Consider the following 22,049-nt stretch of genomic DNA (forward strand, 5'->3'; position numbering starts at 1 on the left):
CGGGAGGCGTCAAATCCGTAGAAACGGAAACAGAATGGTGGTTTCCAGGGCTGGAGAGAGCAGCACTGGGGTCATTAACGAACGTTTAGAGGGGTTTTTGGTTTGTTTGTTTTAAATGGATTTTTATTGATTTCAGAGAGGGAGAGGGAGAGAGAGACGGAAACATCAGTGATGAGTCACTGATCGGCTACCTCCTGCACGTGCACACTGGGGATCGAGCCACAACCCCAGCACGTGCCCCGACCGGAATAGAACCCAGGACCCTTCAGTCCACAGGCCGATGCTCTATCCGCTGAGCCACATGGGCTGGGGCAAGTTTCGAGTTTTGTATTTGCCGGATGAGAAGTTCTGGATCTGATCCACAGCCAGGTGACTGCACGCGACTCCACTGACCTGAAGACTTAAAATGGTCAGGAGGGTAAATATTATGTTCTGACCACAATAATGATAATAATAATAATTAATAATATAAAGAGGAAATATGGACTGAGTTTCTTCCTGACTCTGACCCCTTTGACTTTGTAACTTGGAAAGTCATGGAACCTCTCAGCCCGTTTCCTTATTTTACTTGGCCTTTTTAGTGACAAAATGAAAAGAGATAATAGTGGTAGAAGCCCGAAGTTCTGCAGAAAGTGTTTCTGTGCGCCCCGAGGAGCAAGGTCCCCCCAGAGACAGCTGGGCAGACACAAAACCATCCATTTCTTCTTCATCCTTTTTAACTAATCCTCACCCAAGGATCTGCTTGTTGATTTAGAGAGAGAGGAAGGGAGAGGGTTAGTGAGAGAGAAACATCCATCGGCTGCCTCCTGCACGAGCCCCAACCAGGATTGAACCCGCAACCTAGGCATGTGCCTGACTGGGAATCGACCCTCAACCTTTTGGGTTATGGGGTTGACGCTCCAACCAGCCGAGCCAGGGCTGTTCACCACCTGTGAGCTGACAGTTCACATGTAAACCGGTTCTTCAGACAGACGCTTTCCTGACCTGCCCCAATCTGAGTTCTGAACACCCGTGAGTTTGGTGGTTTCAGTTGGAAGAAAGAGGCTCAAGCAAACGCGTATCCTGGGTGTGTTTTATATGAAGGTACACACGCCGTTTGGATGAGAAGGCGGATTTGTGTGCCGTCCTCATTCCTGGATCTTTGGTCTGCTGTTGCCCATAAATCTGTTTCAGCTATACCCTCCTTCCTGCTCCTCTCCGTCCTGTCACTGGCAAGTTCTCTGTTTCTTAGCTCAGATTAATAGATTTATTGTTTTCAAGCCAGGCCAGAGAGCCGTGAGCCCAGCATTAGGTGGGTCCTCATCGCTTAGACGTGAGCTGCCTGTGGGGGGGAGAGATAGGGTCAAGGTCAGGGAGTCGGGGGTCAAGGTCGGGGAGGTGGGGTCAAGGTCAGGGAGGTGGGGTCAAGGTGTGCAGGCATAGAAACATTAATGATGGAGAGATCATCACTGATTGGGGGCCCCTGGATGGATGGGGGGTCAAGGTCAAGTAGCGACATCACGGCTGCTTCAAAGGGAGCATGTTCTCTCGGGCAGTGGTAACGATGGGGTCCTTGGGGGATCGGACAAATGACACCTCCTTCCCCTCCTGGGTTCCAGAGGCGGAAAGAGGTTCTTCAGCAAAAGGCTTAGGCGGACAAGGAGACTAAGTTTGACCTCTGGTTCTGGTACAGGCTGAGTTGGCAGAGAGAACTTTGTACGTAGTGCAGCACGGGGTCTGCTCCAGGAGCCCGGGGTCCTGTGGGCACCCTGACCCATCACAGGAAGGAGAGGATGGGCGGCTCTCCGGGTGAGACAGGTGCGCGAGAGGAATCCGCGAGAGCCACCAGGTCTCCCCCCACGTGGGGCCAGGGGCGGGGCAGAAAGGAGCGACATGACGGAGAGGAGGGTGGGAAAAGGGGGTGTATTCCATGTTCACCTGTTGTGTGATTTCAGGAATGGAAGGGGAAGGGAGGGAAGAAGTATTGTCATTCCCGCAGCTGAACTGGACTTTGCCTTGTTTTTTCTTCTGGCTCAGTTGCCTAAGACAGTCTTTCTTCCTCCCTTCCTCCCTCCCTCCCTCCCTCCCTCCCTCTCTCCCTCCCTCTCTTCCTTTCTTTTGTTTATTAATCCTCACCCAAGGATATTTTCCCATTGTTTTTTAGAGAGAGTGGAAGGGAGGGTGAGAGACAGAGAGAAACATTGATGTGAGAGGGACACATCCATTGGGTGCCTCCCACACATGCCCGACCACTGGAGCGAGGGATTGAGCCTGCAACCCAGGTACATGCCCTTGACTGGAATTGAACCCAGGATCCTTCAGTCCCTGGGCCGACACTCTATCCACTGAGCCACACCAGCCAGGCACAGTGCTCCTTCTTTGATGAAAACACCCGAAGACCAGGCTTCCTCCCAGCCGCCTTCTCTACAGGCAGGTGCCACGTCTCTCAAGCTCACTGTCCCTGCATGACCTCCAGGTGTCCCTGAAGGCCGCAATCCTCGACGGGGATGGTGCCACGGCAGCAGCCATCCTGTTCCTGAGCGACCGGCTCCTCTATGGGCTCGACGTGTCCCACCAGCTTCTACGGATCGCCAAGGCGCTGCACCGACTGTGGCCCGCCACGCCCATGGCTCCGCAGCTGGTCATCCGTCAGGCCCGCGTGGCACTCAACGCAGGTAGGCGCACCTGCCCGCCCGTCCTGGCTGACCTGACAGCCCTGCCACGCCCTCTCGCCTGTCCCCCTTCGCTCCCCAGGCACAAAGACCGGCTTGCAGGGCCAGAGTGCGGAGAAAATCATGAAAGGGTGGGAAATATACACTGAGTGGCCAGATTATTATGATCTCTGAGCGCATAATAATCTGGCCACTCAGTGTATATCCTATATAATAAAAGGCTAATATGCAAATTGTCCCCTTGATCAGGAGTTCGACCAGCAGGCAGGCCGGCCAACTGCCCATGTCCCCTCCCCTGGCCAGGCTGGCAGGACCCCACCCATGCATGAATTCATGCACTGGGCCTCTAATATTTTATATAATAAAGAGGTAATATGCAAATTGACCATCACTCCAACACACAAGATGGCTGCCCCCATGTGGACACAAGATGGCCGCCAAAGATGGCCAGCAGGGAGGGCAGTTGTGGGTGATCAGGCCAGCAGGGGAGGGCAGTTGGGGGCAACCAGGCCAGCAGGGAAGGGCAGTTAAGGATGACCAGGCCTGCAGGGAAGAGTAGTTGGGGGTGATCAGGCCAGCAGGGGAGGGCAGTTGGGAGTGACCAGGCCAGCAGGGGAGGGCAGTTGGGGGTGACCAGGCCTTCAGGGGAGGGCAGTTGGGGGTGACCAGGCCAGCAGGGGAGGGCAGTTGGGGGTGACCAGGCCTGCAGGGGAGGGAAGTTAGGGGCAATTTGGCCAGCAGGGGAGCAGTTAGGCATCAATCAGGCTGGCAGGGGAGTGGTTAGGGTGTGATCAGGCTGACAGGCAGAAGTGGTTAGGGGCAATCAGGCAGGCAGGCAAGTGGTTGGGAGCCAGCAGTCCTGGATTGTGAGAGGGATGTCCAACTGCCCTCAAGGGATCCCAGATTGGAGAGGGGTGCAATATTATTCTGTACTAGAGGCCCGGTAAACGAAATTTGGGGCGGTGTGCACAAATTTCGTGCACAGGGCCTCTAATATATATACAAACACACTGAGTGGCCAGATTATTATGCATTCAGAGATCACAATAATCTGGCCACTCAATGTAATTGGAGCCTTTGTCTCCTACAAAGCCGTCCCCCTGCTGTCAGACAGAGGGGCCTGCATCGCTGCACTTTGAGCAGCAGCCTGTAAGCATCAGGTTAGAATTCTTCTTCCCTGGGGCCTGGCTCCTTGCTGGAGGGCCCTTGACAAGCACACGGAGTAACCAAGGTTCCCACCACACACACGGGACATGGGACATGGGCACTGCCCCTGATTTGCTTAAAGCGCGTGTTTCCTTCCTGTCCCTGCGAGTGGAATAGAGAGGGAGGCTCGTCTGTAACTTTGGGGTATCAGAGGGCTGAGGGGAGGGGCTGGCCCAGTGGGGTCCCCTCCACAGGCTCTCAGTTAGTCTTTAATTCCCGACGACGTGAGGGTTAGAAACACATGGCCGCTGCTCTCGTGTCCATGAGTGGCTGTGCTGTGGCTGGGGCTGTGGCTGGGGCTATGGCTGTGCTGTGGCTGTGCTGTGGCTGTGCTGTGGCTGGGGCTGGGGCTGGGGCTATGGCTGTGCTGTGGCTGTGCTGTGGCTGTGCTGTGGCTGTGCTGTGGCTGTGTCTGTGTCTGTGTTGTGGCTGTGTCTGTGCTGTGGCTGTGCTGTGGCTGGGTCTGGGGCTATGGCTGTGCTGTGGCTGTGCTGTGGCTGGGGCTGGGGCTATGGCTGTGCTGTGGCTGTGCTGTGGCTGTGCTGTGGCTGGGGCTGGGGCTATGGCTGTGCTGTGGCTGTGCTGTGGCTGTGCTGTGGCTGTGGCTGGGTCTGTGGCTGTGGCTGTGTCTGTGCTGTGGCTGTGCTGTGGCTGTGTCTGTGTCTGTGCTGTGGCTGTGTCTGTGCTGTGGCTGTGCTGTGGCTGTGGCTGTGCTGTGGCTGTGCTGTGTCTGTGCTGTGGCTGTGCTGTGTCTGTGCTGTGGCTGTGCTGTGGCTGTGGCTGTGCTGTGTCTGTGCTGTGGCTGTGGCTGTGGCTGTGCTGTGGCTGTGTCTGTGGCTGTGGCTGTGTCTGTGTGTGTCTGTGCTGTGTCTGTGGCTGTGGCTGTGCTGTGCTGTGTCTGTGCTGTGTCTGTGCTGTGGCTGTGCTGTGGCTGTGGCTGTGCTGTGGCTGTGTCTGTGCTGTGGCTGTGGCTGTGCTGTGTCTGGTCTGTGCTGTGCTGTGGCTGTGCTGTGGCTGTGCTGTGGCTGGGGCTAGGGCTATGGCTGTGCTGTGTCTGTGCTGTGGCTGTGTCTGTGCTGTGTCTGTGCTGTGGCTGTGGCTGTGTCTGTGCTGTGTCTGTGCTGTGTCTGTGCTGTGTCTGTGCTGTGGCTGTGGCTGTGCTGTGTCTGTGCTGTGTCTGTGCTGTGTCTGTGCTGTGGCTGTGCTGTGGCTGTGGCTGTGCTGTGGCTGTGCTGTGGCTGTGGCTGTGCTGTGTCTGTGCTGTGGCTGTGCTGTGGCTGTGGCTGTGGCTGGGGCTGTGCTGTGCTGTGGCTGTGCTGTGTCTGTGTCTGTGCTGTGGCTGTGCTGTGTCTGTGCTGTGGCTGTGGCTGTGCTGTGCTGTGCTGTGCTGTGTCTGTGCTGTGGCTGTGGCTGTGTCTGTGCTGTGTCTGTGCTGTGGCTGTGGCTGTGCTGTGTCTGTGCTGTGCTGTGGCTGTGCTGTGCTGTGTCTGTGCTGTGTCTGTGCTGTGTCTGTGCTGTGTCTGTGCTGTGGCTGTGCTGTGTCTGTGCTGTGTCTGTGCTGTGGCTGTGCTGTGTCTGTGCTGTGTCTGTGCTGTGGCTGTGGCTGTGCTGTGGCTGTGCTGTGGCTGTGCTGTGGCTGTGGCTGTGGCTGTGTCTGTGCTGTGTCTGTGCTGTGGCTGTGGCTGTGCTGTGTCTGTGCTGTGGCTGTGTCTGTGCTGTGGCTGTGCTGTGCTGTGCTGTGCTGTGACTGTGCTGTGGCTGTGCTGTGGCTGTGTCTGTGCTGTGGCTGTGCTGTGTCTGTGCTGTGGCTGTGGCTGTGCTGTGTCTGTGCTGTGTCTGTGCTGTGTCTGTGCTGTGGCTGTGCTGTGCTGTGTCTGTGCTGTGGCTGTGCTGTGCTGTGGCTGTGGCTGTGCTGTGTCTGTGCTGTGGCTGTGCTGTGGCTGTGGCTGTGCTGTGTCTGTGCTGTGGCTGTGCTGTGGCTGTGGCTGTGGCTGTGTCTGTGCTGTGTCTGTGCTGTGTCTGTGGCTGTGGCTGTGCTGTGTCTGTGCTGTGGCTGTGTCTGTGTTGTGCTGTGTCTGTGTTGTGTCTGTGCTGTGCTGTGGCTGTGGCTGTGCTGTGGCTGTGTCTGTGCTGTGTCTGTGCTGTGTCTGTGCTGTGGCTGTGCTGTGGCTGTGGCTGTGCTGTGTCTGTGGCTGTGCTGTGCTGTGTCTGTGCTGTGGCTGTGTCTGTGCTGTGTCTGTGCTGTGTCTGTGCTGTGGCTGTGCTGTGGCTGTGGCTGTGCTGTGTCTGTGGCTGTGCTGTGCTGTGTCTGTGCTGTGGCTGTGGCTGTGCTGTGGCTGTGGCTGTGTCTGTGCTGTGTCTGTGCTGTGTCTGTGGCTGTGTCTGTGCTGTGTCTGTGGCTGTGGCTGTGCTGTGTCTGTGGCTGTGCTGTGCTGTGTCTGTGCTGTGGCTGTGTCTGTGCTGTGGCTGTGGCTGTGCTGTGTCTGTGCTGTGCTGTGGCTGTGCTGTGTCTGTGCTGTGGCTGTGGCTGTGCTGTGGCTGTGGCTGTGGCTGTGCTGTGTCTGTGCTGTGGCTGTGGCTGTGTCTGTGCTGTGTCTGTGGCTGTGGCTGTGCTGTGTCTGTGGCTGTGCTGTGCTGTGTCTGTGCTGTGGCTGTGGCTGTGCTTGTTCTGTGCTGTGGCTGTGTCTGTGCTGTGGCTGTGCTGTGGCTGTGCTGTGTCTGTTCTGTGGCTGTGCTGTGGCTGTGCTGTGGCTGTGCTGTGACTGTGCTGTGCTGTGTCTGTGCTGTGCTGTGTCTGTGCTGTGGCTGTGCTGTGGCTGTGGCTGTCTGTGCTGTGCTGTGCTGTGCTGTGCTGTGTCTGTGCTGTGGCTGTGGCTGTGCTGTGTCTGTGCTGTGTCTGTGCTGTGGCTGTGGCTGTGCTGTGTCTGTGCTGTGTCTGTGCTGTGTCTGTGCTGTGGCTGTGGCTGTGCTGTGTTGTGCTGTGGCTGTGGCTGTGCTGTGTCTGTGCTGTGTCTGTGCTGTGGCTGTGGCTGTGCTGTGTCTGTGCTGTGGCTGTGCTGTGGCTGTGTCTGTGGCTGTGTCTGTGCTGTGTCTGTGCTGTGTCTGTGCTGTGGCTGTGGCTGTGCTGTGTCTGTGCTGTGTCTGTGCTGTGGCTGTGGCTGTGCTGTGGCTGTGGCTGTGGCTGTGGCTGTGCTGTGCTGTGTCTGTGCTGTGTCTGTGCTGTGCTGTGGCTGTGCTGTGTCTGTGCTGGTGCTGTGTCTGTGCTGTGCTGTGTCTGTGTTGTGTCTGTGCTGTGCTGTGTCTGTGTCTGTGCTGTGTCTGTGCTGTGTCTGTGCTGTGGCTGTGTCTGTGCTGTGTCTGTGCTGTGTCTGTGCTGTGGCTGTGCTGTGGCTGTGGCTGTGCTGTGTCTGTGGCTGTGCTGTGCTGTGTCTGTGCTGTGTCTGTGTCTGTGCTGTGTCTGTGCTGTGTCTGTGCTGTGGCTGTGGCTGTGCTGTGTCTGTGGCTGTGCTGTGCTGTGTCTGTGCTGTGGCTGTGGCTGTGCTGTGGCTGTGGCTGTGTCTGTGCTGTGGCTGTGCTGTGGCTGTGCTGTGGCTGTGCTGTGCTGTGCTGTGTCTGTGCTGTGTCTGTGCTGTGGCTGTGCTGTGGCTGTGGCTGTGCTGTGCTGTGCTGTGGCTGTGCTGTGGCTGTGCTGTGGCTGTGCTGTGTCTGTGCTGTGGCTGTGCTGTGGCTGTGTCTGTGCTGTGTCTGTGCTGTGGCTGTGCTGTGCTGTGTCTGTGCTGTGGCTGTGCTGTGGCTGTGTCTGTGCTGTGTCTGTGCTGTGTCTGTGCTGTGGCTGTGCTGTGGCTGTGTCTGTGCTGTGCTGTGTCTGTGCTGTGGCTGTGCTGTGGCTGTGCTGTGCTGTGCTGTGCTGTGGCTGTGGCTGTGGCTGTGCTGTGGCTGTGTCTGTGCTGTGGCTGTGCTGTGGCTGTGGCTGTGCTGTGTCTGTGCTGTGGCTGTGCTGTGGCTGTGCTGTGGCTGTGGCTGTGCTGTGGCTGTGGCTGTGCTGTGCTGTGGCTGTGCTGTGTCTGTGCTGTGCTGTGCTGTGGCTGTGCTGTGGCTGTGGCTGTGCTGTGGCTGTGGCTGTGCTGTGCTGTGGCTGTGCTGTGGCTGTGCTGTGGCTGTGCTGTGGCTGTGTCTGTCTGTGCTGTGCTGTGCTGTGCTGTGGCTGTGCTGTGGCTGTGCTGTGGCTGTGCTGTGTCTGTGCTGTGGCTGTGGCTGTGCTGTGGCTGTGGCTGTGCTGTGCTGTGGCTGTGCTGTGTCTGTGCTGTGGCTGTGCTGTGGCTGTGTCTGTGCTGTGTCTGTGCTGTGCTGTGGCTGTGCTGTGGCTGTGCTGTGGCTGTGTCTGTCTGTGCTGTGCTGTGCTGTGCTGTGGCTGTGCTGTGGCTGTGTCTGTGCTGTGTCTGTGCTGTGGCTGTGCTGTGGCTGTGCTGTGCTGTGCTGTGGCTGTGGCTGTGCTGTGGCTGTGCTGTGCTGTGCTGTGCTGTGGCTGTGCTGTGGCTGTGTCTGTGCTGTGGCTGTGGTCTGGATAACCCTGATCTTTGGGAGGTTGATGCCTTCATTTCATTGTCTTGGACAAGGAGCTGCACTCACCACTGCCCCAGGCAGTGCTGGCTGCAGAGAGGGCTGAGCTGCTGGGACAGGCCACGGGCTTTCCACGCGCCAGGCCCTCAGTCCCCGTGCATGCAGCTGGACCTCCATGTGCCCATGTCTCCTTATTGACTCTGCTAGAGGGATGGCGGGGACAGCATTGACCTTAGGAAAAGCCCCTTTCTTTCCATGTCCCTGATCTGCAGCACTTTATAGCTTGTGGGGTCTGAGGGACCCCCATGGACCAAAGTCCCTGCTGATGGCAGCAGGTGGCCGTGCCGCGTGCGGAGAGCCCTGTAGGAACACAGATGGTGTGGCACCTTTGTGGTGCATGGCGCTGCTGTGGGGTGGTGTAAGGATGGGGGTGGGACTCATGGGGGTGGAGTCTTGTGGAATGGGGTCCAGTGGGGGTGGGGTCCGAGGGGTGGGCTCCCGTGGGGGTGGGCTCCCGTGGGGGTGGGGTCCCATGGGGGTGGGGCCCCGTGGGGGTGGGCTCCCGTGGGGGTGGGGTCCCGTGGGGGTGGGGTCCCGTGGGGGTGGGGTCCCGTGGGGTGGGGGTGGGGTCCTGTGGAGAGTAGATGTGCTGACAGCTTTGCTTTACGCGACCTAACTTTTGCCTTTTTAAAGGTTATTGTTATTGATCTCAGAGAGGAAGGGAGAGGGAGAGAGAGACACCAATGATGAGAGAGAATCATTGATCGGCTGCCTCCTGCACACCCCCACTGGGGATGGAGCCTGCAACCCAGGCCTGTGCCTGACACCTGATTGAGAATTGAACCCTGACCTCCTGGTTCAGAGGTCGATACTCAACCACTGAGCCACACCGGCCGGGCTGACTTTGGGCTTTTGTTTGTTATTTGGTTTTGCTATTTCTGTCCTGTCTCTGTAGAGCTGTGATCCATGGAGATTGTCTGGTGACGGCCAGCGTGGGGCCCCAGGAGCCATGCCCACAGGCCGTGTCCCAGCATGGGGGCCTCAGGGCAGGGCCCACAGGCCATGTCTGGGATGAGAATCCCATCTTCCTCCCCGACAGTTGGGCTGTTTTGCCTCGAGGACACTCAGAGGTGCCTGAGACCTCACAGCCCAGCGTTTGGTGCTTATGTCAACGTCTGCCCCTAACGTCCCTGGGGCCGTACCTGCCTGGGCGTCCCGCAAGGACCGAGGAGGCGCTGTCCTGGCTGCAGGCTCCATCCTGGGCCTCGGGAACCCGTGCAGAGGCAGGGTTATGCATTGTCACAGGGGGACAGGGATGGTGTGATGAGAGGAAGGCACGTCCCCCTGTTGTCCCCGGACCCTCCCTTCCTGGCATCCGCCCGAAACACACCCCAGAGGCCCAGTGGTCAGTGTGGTGGGGGTCGGGCCAGAGGGGCTGCCCTGGGCCCGCCCCGCTCCCAGAACCTCGGAGTCACGCCTCTCCCACCAGGTAAAGGGCCCGCTCAGCTCCCTCCACATGGAGGCTTGCACATGTGCACCTTCCCCGGCCACGGACACAGTGACTTAGCCGTCCAAGCGCCTGAGACACCGGGTTCAGTCAGAGCAGCAGACGCTGAGACACGAGGTCTAGTCCCAGGGAGGCCGGCCGCTCTCTGTGCGGGACAGAGACAGACCCGGGGGCCCACGAGGCGTGAAACACCTGCAGAAGCTGGGATCCTTCGAGGTCTGCACAGCCCCCCGCCGCCCGCCACGTGACAGGGAGGCGTGCAGGCTGCCCCTGCGTTGGGTGGAAGCCAAAAAAACCCCCCAAAAGAAGTGAAACCACCACGTCTGTGCCAGATGTGGATGTGGAGTCTGAGTCTGCCCTGAGCCCGCCCTGAGCCCGCCCTGAGCGAGTCCTGAGCCGGCCCTGAGTCCGCCCTGAGTCCGCCCTCTCCATGGGAACCCCCAGCAGCTGAGGAAAAACTACATCAGGACTGAAAGGTCCAGGGCCCAGCAGGGTGCGTGCAAACCTGGGCTCCAGAGACGTGTGCACAGGGCTGGGGGCAGGCGGGGGGGGGGGGAGGGGACCGCCTGCCAGAGGCACCTGAGGTCACAATTCACAAGCAGCACGCAAGGGCACAGCACAGACAGCAATCAGGGAACGCGGCGCCCCCAAACCGGAAAGGACAGAAATAAACACGAGAAACAAGTGGCTTATGAGTAGTCTGCCCGGCCGGCGTGGCTCAGTGGCTGAGCGTCGGCCTGTGAACCAGGAGGTCACGGTTCGATTCCTGTCAGGGCACAGGCCCGGGTTGCGGACTCCATCCCCAGTGTGGGGCGTGCAGGAGGCAGCCGATCCATGCTTCCCTCTCATCACTGACGTTTCTCTCTCTCCCTCTCCCTTCCTCTCTGAAGTCAATAAAAATATACATTTTAAAAATTAGTCTGCTTAAAGCACAGGGCAGAGCAGGGAAGGAGCATGAGTTTACTGGACTGGTCACAGCAGGTCCCGGGGACAGCTTAGCCAGAGGAGAAGGAAGGCACGCGAGTCCCAGCCCTTGGTGAGAGCTGGCAGGCCCCGCCCAGAACGGCGTGTGTGACCTGCTTCGGGGACACAGCGTAGCGCCTGGGGCACGGTGTGCAATGGAACTGAGGCGGGGAGGCCTTAGCGACCGTCACAGCCAGCCGGGGCTGAGGCGGGGCGGGGCCTCACCGAGGAGCGATGCGAGCACACAGAGAGGGCAGACTGCCAGACTGCTCCAGGGCCGGTCAGGAGGCCGCTGTGCCCGGGCAGACGGAGCCAAAGTCACTTCGATGACATCCGAGACGTCCCAGGGGCCGGATGAGGGGCCGGTGAGGTGGTGAATGGGCACGTTTCTGCTGACGGAGAAACAGCCGCGGGAGGTGAGGCCCCCACGTGGCAGCACCAACACCGGTGGGGAGTTTAGAAAGAAGCTCCCAGGCCCCTGGGAACCCTTCCTGACAGTGAGCCCTGCAGCCGCCCTGCGCGCCCGCGACGCTGTCCCACGGAGGTCGGCCACGCTCACACAGGTCGGGACCGGATCTGTCCTTACGCACGAGCCTGACCGTCATGTCAGACATGACGTCCCACCTCCCCAACTCCTGAGAGCCCGTCCTGCGCCCTGTGGGATGTGATGACGGCGTTGATGTTAGACGGACACGGAGCGTCCCCGCGGCCGTGGCCCTGCTGTGACGTGTTCAGGGTAGACTATGTAAAGCGTGTGCTCAGAGCTGACTGCGTGGCATCCGTGTGCTTCTTTTCAGGGAAACTTTTAAAAGCCGAGTACATCCTGAGCAGTTTGATCAGCAACGAGGGAGCAACAGGTGAGAGCGTCCACATGCCCGCCTCTACCCTCCGGCCTGCAGGGCTCCAGCTTCAAGCCGGTGGTTTTAATGTATGTTTTTATCCTTACCCGAGGATCAGTTTTTTTTTCATTGATTTTAAAGAGAGAGGAAGGGAGAGAAAAAAACATCAACCTGGGAGAAACATCAATCAGGTTGCCTCCTGTACGCACCCAGACTGGGGATCGAACCCACAACCTGGGCATGTCTCCTGACCAGGAATCCAACCCACAACCTCCTGGGGATACAGGACGGCACTCCAACCAACGGAGCGTGGGCCAGGGCGGACACTGCCTCCCCCATGAAGGACAGCAGTCCCGGGGCTGGGGCGCAGGAGCCTGAGGCCTGCGGGTGCGCGTCTGAACTCCTGGGCGGCGAGTGTGCAGCGAGGCGACGGCGATTCCCAGCAGCCTGCGCTCCGTCTGCTCAGCCGGGAGGCCCCGGGCCTTCCAACTGGCAGACGTTCCCAGCGGGGGGCAGTTTGAAGTACAAATACTGACCCCACACCCCTCCATGTGGCCACCGCCGCCAGCACATGGCCTGCACGTTTCTCATCTACTCACTGCACGCACACGTGTACATACGCATGCGTGCCCACACACATGCCTGCACAGACACACGTACACATGTGCATGTGCCCACAGAGAGACACATGAGTACACATGCATGCATGCATGCGCACAGAGAGACACATGTGTGCACCTGCACACATGTCCACACATACGCATGTCTGAACACAGAGACCCATCTGAACACATGCACATGTGCCCACACACATGCTTGCACACACAGAGACACACGTGTCCACACATGTCCACATGCACCCAGAGGTGTGTGCATGTGCACCCATGTACACGTGCATATATGTGTGCCCACACACATATGCCTGTGCAGGCACATGTGTATACATGCACATGCACGCACACATGCACACACGGGCATTAGAAGCTGGATGAACACAGAGGTGACATGACAGGCTAGTGAGGAGAGTGTCCCAGTGGGTCTGAGCTGGCGGCTTTCACGCCTGCCTCCCTCCTACTCTGCTCGTCCGGGAGCCTCAGGGGCCTCTCCCCAGCCCGTGCTCCGCAGAGAGAAGCCAGTCTCTCGCCCTGTCCCGCTCAAGCCCCGGGCGGTCCGCGTCCTGGCCCTTCCCTGCCTCCGGTGCGTGTCTGGGTGGACGGAACTAGCCCCACCTCGCTCAGGACACCCCACAGCCATGGTGTCGCTGTGGGTGAGCTCCCCAGGCAGCCCTGCAGTAACAGGATTGCACTGAGGCCCGGGGCGGGAAGCAGCCAGTCCCCTCGGAGCCAGGGAAGTGGTTCCCGCAGAGGACACGCCACTCTCAGAGGGGACGGAGGGGGAGGGGTGAAGGGGAGGAGGGGGAGGGGTGAAGGGGTGGAGGGGGAGGGGTGAAGGGGCGGAGGGGGAGGGGTGAAGGGGCGGAGGGGGAGGGGTGAAGGGGAGGAGGGGGAGGGGTGAAGGGGAGGAGGGGGAGGGGTGAAGGGGTGGAGGGGGAGGGGTGAAGGGGTAGAGGGGGAGGGGTGAAGGGGCGGAGGGGGAGGGGTGAAGGAGCCTAGGGGGGCGGGTGAAGGGACAGATGAGGGGGTGGCAAGGGAGCAGTGGTTCTGGTCGTGCACACAGGTGCCTCTCCATCGGTCCCAGGCCTCCTGGCCTCCATGGCAGTGGCTCCCCGGGTCCCTGTGCTGATCGAGGCTCTCTTATCGCAGGCTCCTGGCTGTACAGACACGAGAGCGACAGGGTCCTGGTGCAGTCCGTGTGCGTGCAGGTCCGAGGGCAGATCCTGCAGAAGCTGGGTGCGCCCCCTCCTCCCCCTACCTGCCCCGCGCCCCCACCGCGCCCCGCCTGGCCAGGGAGGGGTCTCACGCTGTGTCCGGTTAACCTGCCCCCCTTCCCTCGGGCCCGTTGGCAATCCCGGGCGCGGGGGGGCGGGGGGGCAGCCCTGCTGAGCCTGAGGCGACAGTGAGTTGTGAGCACTGGCCTGGGTTCTCAGTGTCATCCTGGGTCTGACCTCAGGCAGCAGGGCTCCCCGCCCCTGGCGACACCTCATTCCTAACCCCTGACCCTGACCCGTCCACCCCTCCAAACGCTCACAGAACCGGGTCGAACTTTAGAAGCCAGCGAAGTGCTTGTCAGTGTGGCAGCAGGAGGGCTGTTCCTGCGTGTGCCGGGGCTTCTCCGGGGGCTGTGTCCACCTCGCGCTCTGGTCACCCTGCTGCTCCCGGGGTGCGAACCGACCAGGGGCGGTGCTGTCTGCCAACCCCTGTTCACCCGATGACCCCTGTCCACCCGACCCCTGTCCACCTGACCCCGTCCACCCGACCCCTGTCCACCCGATGACCCCTGTCCACCCGACCCCTGTCCACCCGATGACCCCTGTCCACCCGACCCCTGTCCACCCGATGACCCCTGTCCACCCGACCCCTGTCCACCCGATGACCCCTGTCCACCCGACCCCTGTCCACCCGATGACCCCTGTCCACCCGACCCCTGTCCACCTGACCCCGTCCACCCGACCCCTGTCCACCCGATGACCCCTGTCCACCCGACCCCTGTCCACCCGATGACCCCTGTCCACCCGATGACCCCTGTCCACCCGACCCCTGTCCACCCAACAACCCCTGTCCACCCGATGACCCCTGTCCACCTGACCCCGTCCACCTGATGACTCCCGTCCACCCGATGACCCCTGTTCACCCGATGACCCCTGTCCACCTGACCCCGTCCACCTAATGACCCCTGTCCACCCGATGACCCCTGTCCACCTGACCCCGTCCACCTGATGACTCCCGTCCACCCGATGACCCCTGTCCACCTGACCCCGTCCACCTGATGACTCCCGTCCACCCGATGACCCCTGTTCACCCGATGACCCCTGTCCACCCAATGACCCCTGTCCACCTGACCCCGGTCCACCTGATGACCCCTGTCCACCCAACTCCTGTCCACCCGATGACCCCTGTCCACCTGACCCCCATCCACCTGATGACCCCTGTCCACCCGATGACCCCTGTTCACCTGATGACCCCTGTCCACCCGATGACCCCTGTTCACCTGATGACCCCTGTCCACCCAATGACCCTTGTCCACCTGACCCCGTCCACCCAACAACCCCTGTCCACCCAATGACCCCTGTCCACCCAATGACCCCTGTCCACCTGACCCCCATCCACCTGATGACCCCTGTCCACCCAATGACCCCTGTCCACCCGATGACCCCTGTCCACCTGACCCCGTCCACCTGATGACTCCCGTCCACCCGATGACCCCTGTTCACCCGATGACCCCTGTCCACCCAATGACCCCTGTCCACCTGACCCCGGTCCACCTGATGACCCCTGTCCACCCAACTCCTGTCCACCCGATGACCCCTGTCCACCTGACCCCCATCCACCTGATGACCCCTGTCCACCCGATGACCCCTGTTCACCTGATGACCCCTGTCCACCCAATGACCCCTGTCCACCCGATGACCCCTGTCCACCCGCTGACCCCTGTCCACCCGGCGCCTGTCCATCTGACTGGCCCTGAGGAAGCTCCTTTCTGTGGTTTTCAAGGTGTTCTCTGTCTCAGGGCACAGACTAGCCGGTCCCCCTCTTACAGGGATGTGGCATGAAGCAGCGGAGCTCATTCGGGCCTCGATTGTGGGGTTTCTGACGCTTCCTCAGCCAGACAAGAAGGTGGCGTGCCCGCGTCTCCGGTCCTGTGTCCTGCGTGTTCTCTCCTGAGCACAATCCCGGGGTCGCCGCTCAGGTTACGTGTGGCTGCGGACCCGCGGGCAAGCGCGGGGCATGGGCGCCCTCACGCAGGCTCCTGGCTCAGAGCCGGTCTCTGTGCTCACGTGCGACTCCCCACCCGTGTGTCACTCCTGCCAGCCGTCCTCGTCCTCCTCCGCCCTGGCTCCGTGACTCGGCACGAGCGGAGCCCCGTGCTCGGTGGGAGCGTCCGAGTCGAGGGCAGAGACGGGAGCTCACTGATTCCATCGCGTCGTCACTGGGGACACGAGAGCAGGGCTGCGTCCCTGCCCGAGGCCTCGTGTCTGTGACGCTCGTTCTCCTCGGATGTGGTCACACGCCCCGAGCTGCCCGCAAGCCCACCACCTCGGCAGGCACGGACCTGGCCCGTCAGGCCTGGGCAGGCCTCCCACGGACACGCTGGCTGCACACACACACACACACACACACACACACACACACACACACGCCGAGCCCAGCGAGCACACCGTGTGCTCCCATGGGCTCCTGGCCTCGGGTCGCAGCTCGGCGTCCCAGCCTCTGGCATCCGATCAAAAGCGTTTCCGGGTCGCGGCCGTCACACTGACATTAGCCGTGGTGGTGTGGGGGGCGGGAGGCCGGCCGGTCGGGAGCCCGCGCTGACGGGAACCTGTTTCCTCCCAGGGCATCTCCGCCTCGCTGGGGATACTGGCCGACATCTGTGTGTCCATGAGCGAGCAAGACTACGAGAAGTTCAAAACCCACCCCCACGTGGCCTTGGTAACTGTCATCTGACTCTCACTGGCAATCCCGGTGCCAAGTGGCAGCCCCTATAGCCGGTCCGCCCACGCTCCACCTGGGCGCCGGAGGGAGGTGGGGGAGCACAGTGCCGCCCCGTGGCGGGCCTCGGGGCTCCCAGTTCCCCCGCGACCTGGCGCTCTGGTATCCCAGCCCTGGCACTCTGTCTGCGCTCGGACAGTGACGGGCGAGGGAACCGTGGCCTCACCGCAGTGATACACGCCGGGAGCCCGCTCCGAGCCCTCACTTTCCAACCTCACCAAATGCAGCGCCCACACCGGGCCGTCTCAGGACCAAGTAAAGGGGCCACAGGTTTAAAGCTCATCATCGTCTGTTCACATGTGGAGCCCTGCCCTTAGCGAGAATGACTCCTAATAGTTACACGTGGTCACAGCTCAGAAAGGCTGTCTGCCTATGTGATCCCCAGGAGATCCTACGAGCAAAACGCGCCGTCCCCGTTAGAGAGGAGCGCGGCCGAGGCCCCCAGGAGGCAGGGCCGGGTCCCCGGGCTGAGCAGGCCCCGTGGGGACAGTGACCTGCTCCGTCCTGCATGGAAGTGGAGATTTTTAAAAATATTTTTATTGACTTCAGAGAGGGAGAGAGAGAAACATCCATGATGAGAGAATCATGGATATTCCACCTCCTGCACGCCCCACACTGGGGATCAAATCCACAACCTGGGCCTGTGCCCTGACCGGGAATCGAACCCTGACCTCCTGGTTCATAGGTCAACACTCAGCCATTGAGCCACGCCAGCCGGGTGGAAAGTGAGATCTGTATAGGATCGGCAGTCACAGCGCTCAGCGCTATGCCGCGTGAGGACACAGCTGTTGGCAGCAATCAGATCGGAATCGGAATCTAGCTGCCGCTCTTGCTGTCGGACAAACAGCACAGGGCTCTGTCCCTCCTCCCCGGCCCCTTGCTACAAGCACCTTTCCTTCGATGGTGTCTGATCCCCTCCCTCAGCAGGAAGGCAGCCCCTGTGTGTCCCTGAGCCTGACACAGTGCCTGACGCCCAGAGGCAAGCAGCACGTGTTTCCAGAACAAATGGGGACCCTGATTGCCATGAGTCCATAAACTGAAGGGCTCTCGGCCTAGATGCCTCGGAAACCGGCCATTAACATGGCTGTGAAGTGACCTAGTCCCTCCAGGGGGTCTGTGGGGACGAAGCCTCTGGTACCTGAGCCCCGCCCACATGGCCTGGATGGGAGGCTGGGCGTGGGGGGGGCGGGGGATACAGCCCCTCTCTGGGCACAGCTCTGAAACAGTTTGCTGGCGGCTGGGGCATCCCCGGGAATCTTTGGCTGATGGATGAACAACTGTGGGCACGGCCCGTGGCCCCCGCTCTCTTCCAGGGCCTGACGAGGGACTGTGCCCATCGCCTGCTGTTGGCCGCTGAAGCCTGCAAGCTGGCCGCCGCCTTCAGCCCCTACACGCCCCTCTTCGTGCTCACGGCCATGGTGAGGAGGGGGGGGCGGGGCGGGCCTGGTCAGACAACAGGGTCAGATGCCGTGTGGGAGGTGCATGGGGCGGGTGGTGCCATCCTGTGGGGGCTCCCTTCGTCCAGCCGGAGGCCCCGGGGCCACCTGCTCCGGAGCAGTGACCCCAGCACCCGGAACTGCCCTCGCAGCCTGTTGTTTGATTGATTGATTGATTGATTGATTGATTGTTTGTTGGTTTGTTAATCCTCACCTGAGGACATTCTTCCCATTGATTTTTAGAGAGGGAAGGGAGAGAGTGAGGGAAACATCGATGTGAGAGAGACACATGGATTGGTTGCCTCCTGCATGTGCCCCGAATGGGGTTGGGGATCAAACCTGCAACCCAGGTACATGCTCCCGAGACCCTTCAGTGTGCGGGCAGACGCTCTAACCACCAAGTGCGCCGGCCAGGCCATAGGAGCCTTTTTAAAACACACCTTCCCGGGCCCCTCCCTCAACCCTGCATATGCAAATTTCTGGGATTCCCAAAACCCTTCTTGAAACACTGCTCAGGTGACTGAAATGCACAGCGGGTGTGGAAGCACTAGCCTATCGTGTTATTATTGGATAAAGCATGTTGAAACACAGCAACTTTATTTGCATAGAGAAGCTTTCATGTCCATGTCCCTCGTATAGACTCTGCTAAAACCAACAGCAGCGACAAACGTAAGTGACACCTTTAATCAAAGAGTCTGGGGCTCTGGGAGCAGTGGTTCATAGGCAGCTCTGAGCAGCCACTCGGACCTCCTGGCCCTCCTCCCCATCACCAGAAAGACCTCAGGTTCTTTTTTAAGTATAAACTAGTGGCCCGGTGCACAAAATTCGTGCACATTAAAAGGGAATTAATTAGAGGGAATATTTTAATATTGCTATTTGCCCTTTATCTATAATAGAAGTGTCAGAAATGAAAGAAAATTAGTAAAATGTATATGAAAATCTTCCTCCTGTCAGAGTCTGGGGTACGCTGCAGGACCCAGAGTCAAGTCCCCACCCGCCCACGTGCACCTCGAAATAGCGAGAGCCCCAGACCTGGCTGGCCCCACCCATCGGACTTGATCTAGACCTGGCCGGCCCCATCCCTGTCAAGCCCTGCCGGGTAGGGGGTGCAGACTAAGGTCCCCTGCCCTGGCCCAGTGCCAAACAGCCTCAGGTCCCTGCTGATTGCTTGTTAAGGCTCCTTAAGGGAACTCAGCCTCTGCTGTGAGTGCAGCCATCTTGTGTTACGGGATCCCCACCTTTACTGCAGGTGCAGCCATTTTATTAGGGCATGGTGGTCAATTTGCATATTCCCTCTTTATCAGATAGGAAATAATGTTATGGATTTCAGAGAGGAAGGAGAGAGAGAGCGAAACATCAATGATGAGAGTCATTGATCGGCTGCCTCCTGCACTCTCCCCCTCCCCCCCGCCCGCCCCTGGAGATGGAGCCTGCAGCCTGGGCCTGGGCCCTGACTGGGAATAAACCTGACCTCCTGGTTCACAGGCCGACACTTACCGCTGGGCCACGCCGGCCGGACAAGACCTCGGCTCTTCAGTGTTCGATGGTGGCCCACACTCAGTGCTCATTTTTCCACATTTCTCACGCTGTCCTCCAGGAGTGAGAGGTTTTCCCGCTCCGCCTGCAGTTTCCAACTCCACGTCTATCTTTGTGTTTGGTGTTTTCCCAGAACGTCCGGGGCGCGTGCCTGCTGTCCTACGCCGGTGCCGGCGCCTGTCCCTCCGAGATGCGGACGCTGTATCTGCAGGACGCCAGAGAGGCCTTTGAGATCGGCCTCCTCACCCAGCGCGGGGACGAGCCGGTGCCCGGGAGGCAGGGCCTGCACAGCTTCCTCAGGGCCGCGCTCGGCCTCTGCACGGCGCACCGCAGGCTCCACGGGGACACGGGGCCGAGCCGCGCCGCCCGCCGGCTCTGCCGGGAGGCCGTGGGGAAGCTGTATGCCGTCACGGCGGCCGCAGCCCCGGAGCGGGCAGCGCTGTCTCGGGAGATCATGCGTGGGATCACGCAGGTGAAGGACCTGCTGCCGGTTCGGAGCTTCCCAGGTTGGGAAGACGGGGCGTACGTCCCTGCGGGCTTCATGCGAGGTCTGGACAGGCCCCTCCTGCTGGGGCGCGTGGCCTTCCCGACGGTCCTGCAGGCCCACGCCCGGCACCACACCGCGGTGTGTGGGGCGTTTGAAAGCATCTGTGGAAACAAGAAAAATGAACAGAAGGATCCAGACCCGGGCGTCTGCATCACGGCACTGAGAACGGACACACGGGGCCCGGACGCCGCGAGTGCTGAGGACGGGCCGTGCCTCCAAACAGGAGGGGGGCCGTCTCCCTGCCGGGCAGCTGAGAGGAGTCCGGAGGCGCCCCCGCGGGCGGGGAGGAGGGACTGGATCCGTTCGGACACACTCCGCGTCTCCCTGGACCCAGACGTGGAGACCGAGGCTGCGTCGCCAGTCCATGGCAGCGGGGTCGCTGCTCCGAGTGGCAGCCGGAGTCCCAGTCCCTGGAGCAGGCTGTCCGGACGCAGCTTCTCCTCCAGCTGGGAGGAGGTGGACACCCACGTGGACAGCAGGTCCCCCGGTCACTCGCCCGGCCGGGGACGCCCTGTGGACACTCGGGGGCCCACGGCCGGGGCGGGCAGCCCTGGGAACCGCGCAGCTGTGCGTGCTCTGTCCTCGGAGCTTCAAGGTCTCTCTTTCCCGGCGCCCGAGGACGGCCCTTCCGAGTCCTCTCGGAGCCACGCACCCTCGGCTGCCTGCCCTCCTGGGAGCACCGCGGGCGCTCCCGTGCCCTCCGGGACAGGGCTGGCGGAGGGAGGCCCAGAGGCAAGGCGGGCAGGCAGAGCCACGGGCCCCAGGGGCGCCTCTGCTCAGGCCAGGCCCTCACTGGGGTCTGCGTTTGGGTCTTCTGGTTCCCGTTGGCCCCAGAGTGTGGCCGCACAGCCTTCGTTCCAAGAGGAAGAAACCTCTGAGGTAATGGATGAGCTCCCAGCAGTCGGTGACGATGCCAAACGCGGGTCTGCAGAGGGGCCGGGGGCAGGACGCACTCGAGGAGCAGGCCCTGCATTTCAAGGGAGCCCCTCTCGGGGGACCCCAGAAGAAGCCGCTGAATCCCACAGAGTCCTGGGCGATTCTCTGGGCGCAAGCTCCGCAATGGCACGTCACTCTGCCACGTCACCGTGGCCCGTTCAACATCTGCAATCAGGACACAGCGGGGGCCCCGTCCAAGAGCAGGAGGCGGACCCCGATGCCTCCACTGTGGACGAGCGGGGGCAGCTGCTGGACCCCACCGGGCCGCGTGGCTGCCCCAGGCCATGTGCTCCGAGGCCGCCCCCTGCCTCCAGGAGCCACGAGGCCTGCACCACCACAGAGGAGGGGAACGAGCCCGCCCAAGTGCTCAGCCTCAGCGGCAGCGGGAGCTCCGGCTCCTCCTGGGGTAGCTGGTGGAGGACGCCCACTGCGTCCAGCGGGTCCTCCGAGGGGAGCAGGCCCTGGTCCTTCCTGAACTCCAGCGCGAGTTCCTTCATGTCGTTGGCGGGAGAGACGCGGCAAGAGATGCTCGAGGCTCGCACACTGCAGCCCCATGACCTGGAACGGCTCCTGGCGGGTGTGACACATGACTGGCTGCTCCAGAGGCTGGAGGGCACAGGGGTGTTTAGGCCCAGCCGGCTGCACCAGGCGTACGGTAAGTACACAGCCTGTGGCAGGTGCATGGCTGCGGAGGTGGGTACATGGCCCTGGAGGTGAGTACATGGCCCCGGAGGTGAGTACATGCCCGCGGAGGTGGGTACATGCCCGCGGAGGTGAGTACATGCCCGCGGAGGTGGGTACATGCCCGCGGAGGTGGGTACATGCCCGCGGAGGTGGGTACATGACCCCGGAGGTGAGTACATGGCCCCGGAGGTGGGTACATGGACCCGGAGGTGAGTACATGGCCCCGGAGGTGAGCGCATGGCCCCGGAGGTGAGTGCATGGACCCGGAGGTGAGTGCATGGACCCGGAGGTGACCGGTGATCAGGGGAAGGCAACGCCCCCATCACACCTCTGCTGCTGCCACTGCCGGCAGTGCAAGCCTCGGCCGGCCCTGGGTGGCAGGGGGCTTAAGGGACTGGGGGACTCTGGAGGCAGGCACCCTGGCAGGGCTGAGGGGACTGGGCACCGCCATCTTGTGGCTGTGGGTGCTGCCATCTTTGAGGGCAGGGCAATCAATTAGCATATTCCCTCCTTATTGGCTGTGGGTGCCACCATCTTTGCAAAGGTGTTAGGGTCAATTAGTATATTCCCTCTTTAT

At 61.0% G+C, this 22,049-nt stretch overlaps 1 protein-coding gene across 1 annotated transcript in view; it reads left to right on the forward strand.

Moving 5' to 3' along the window:
* Positions 1–22,049, forward strand: part of ALPK1 (alpha kinase 1) — a 67,395-nt gene that overhangs the window by 39,834 nt on the left and 5,512 nt on the right. Inside the window, exons 4-10 of the mRNA XM_028130211.2 lie at positions 2,456–2,654; positions 11,685–11,744; positions 13,490–13,576; positions 15,384–15,460; positions 16,178–16,273; positions 17,647–17,751; positions 19,439–21,443. Coding sequence (XP_027986012.2) covers positions 2,456–2,654; positions 11,685–11,744; positions 13,490–13,576; positions 15,384–15,460; positions 16,178–16,273; positions 17,647–17,751; positions 19,439–21,443 — 2,629 coding nt within the window. The remainder of the gene's footprint in view (positions 1–2,455; positions 2,655–11,684; positions 11,745–13,489; positions 13,577–15,383; positions 15,461–16,177; positions 16,274–17,646; positions 17,752–19,438; positions 21,444–22,049) is intronic.

Source organism: Eptesicus fuscus, chromosome 6 (assembly GCF_027574615.1).
Source record: "Eptesicus fuscus isolate TK198812 chromosome 6, DD_ASM_mEF_20220401, whole genome shotgun sequence".
NCBI lineage: Eukaryota > Metazoa > Chordata > Mammalia > Chiroptera > Vespertilionidae > Eptesicus > Eptesicus fuscus.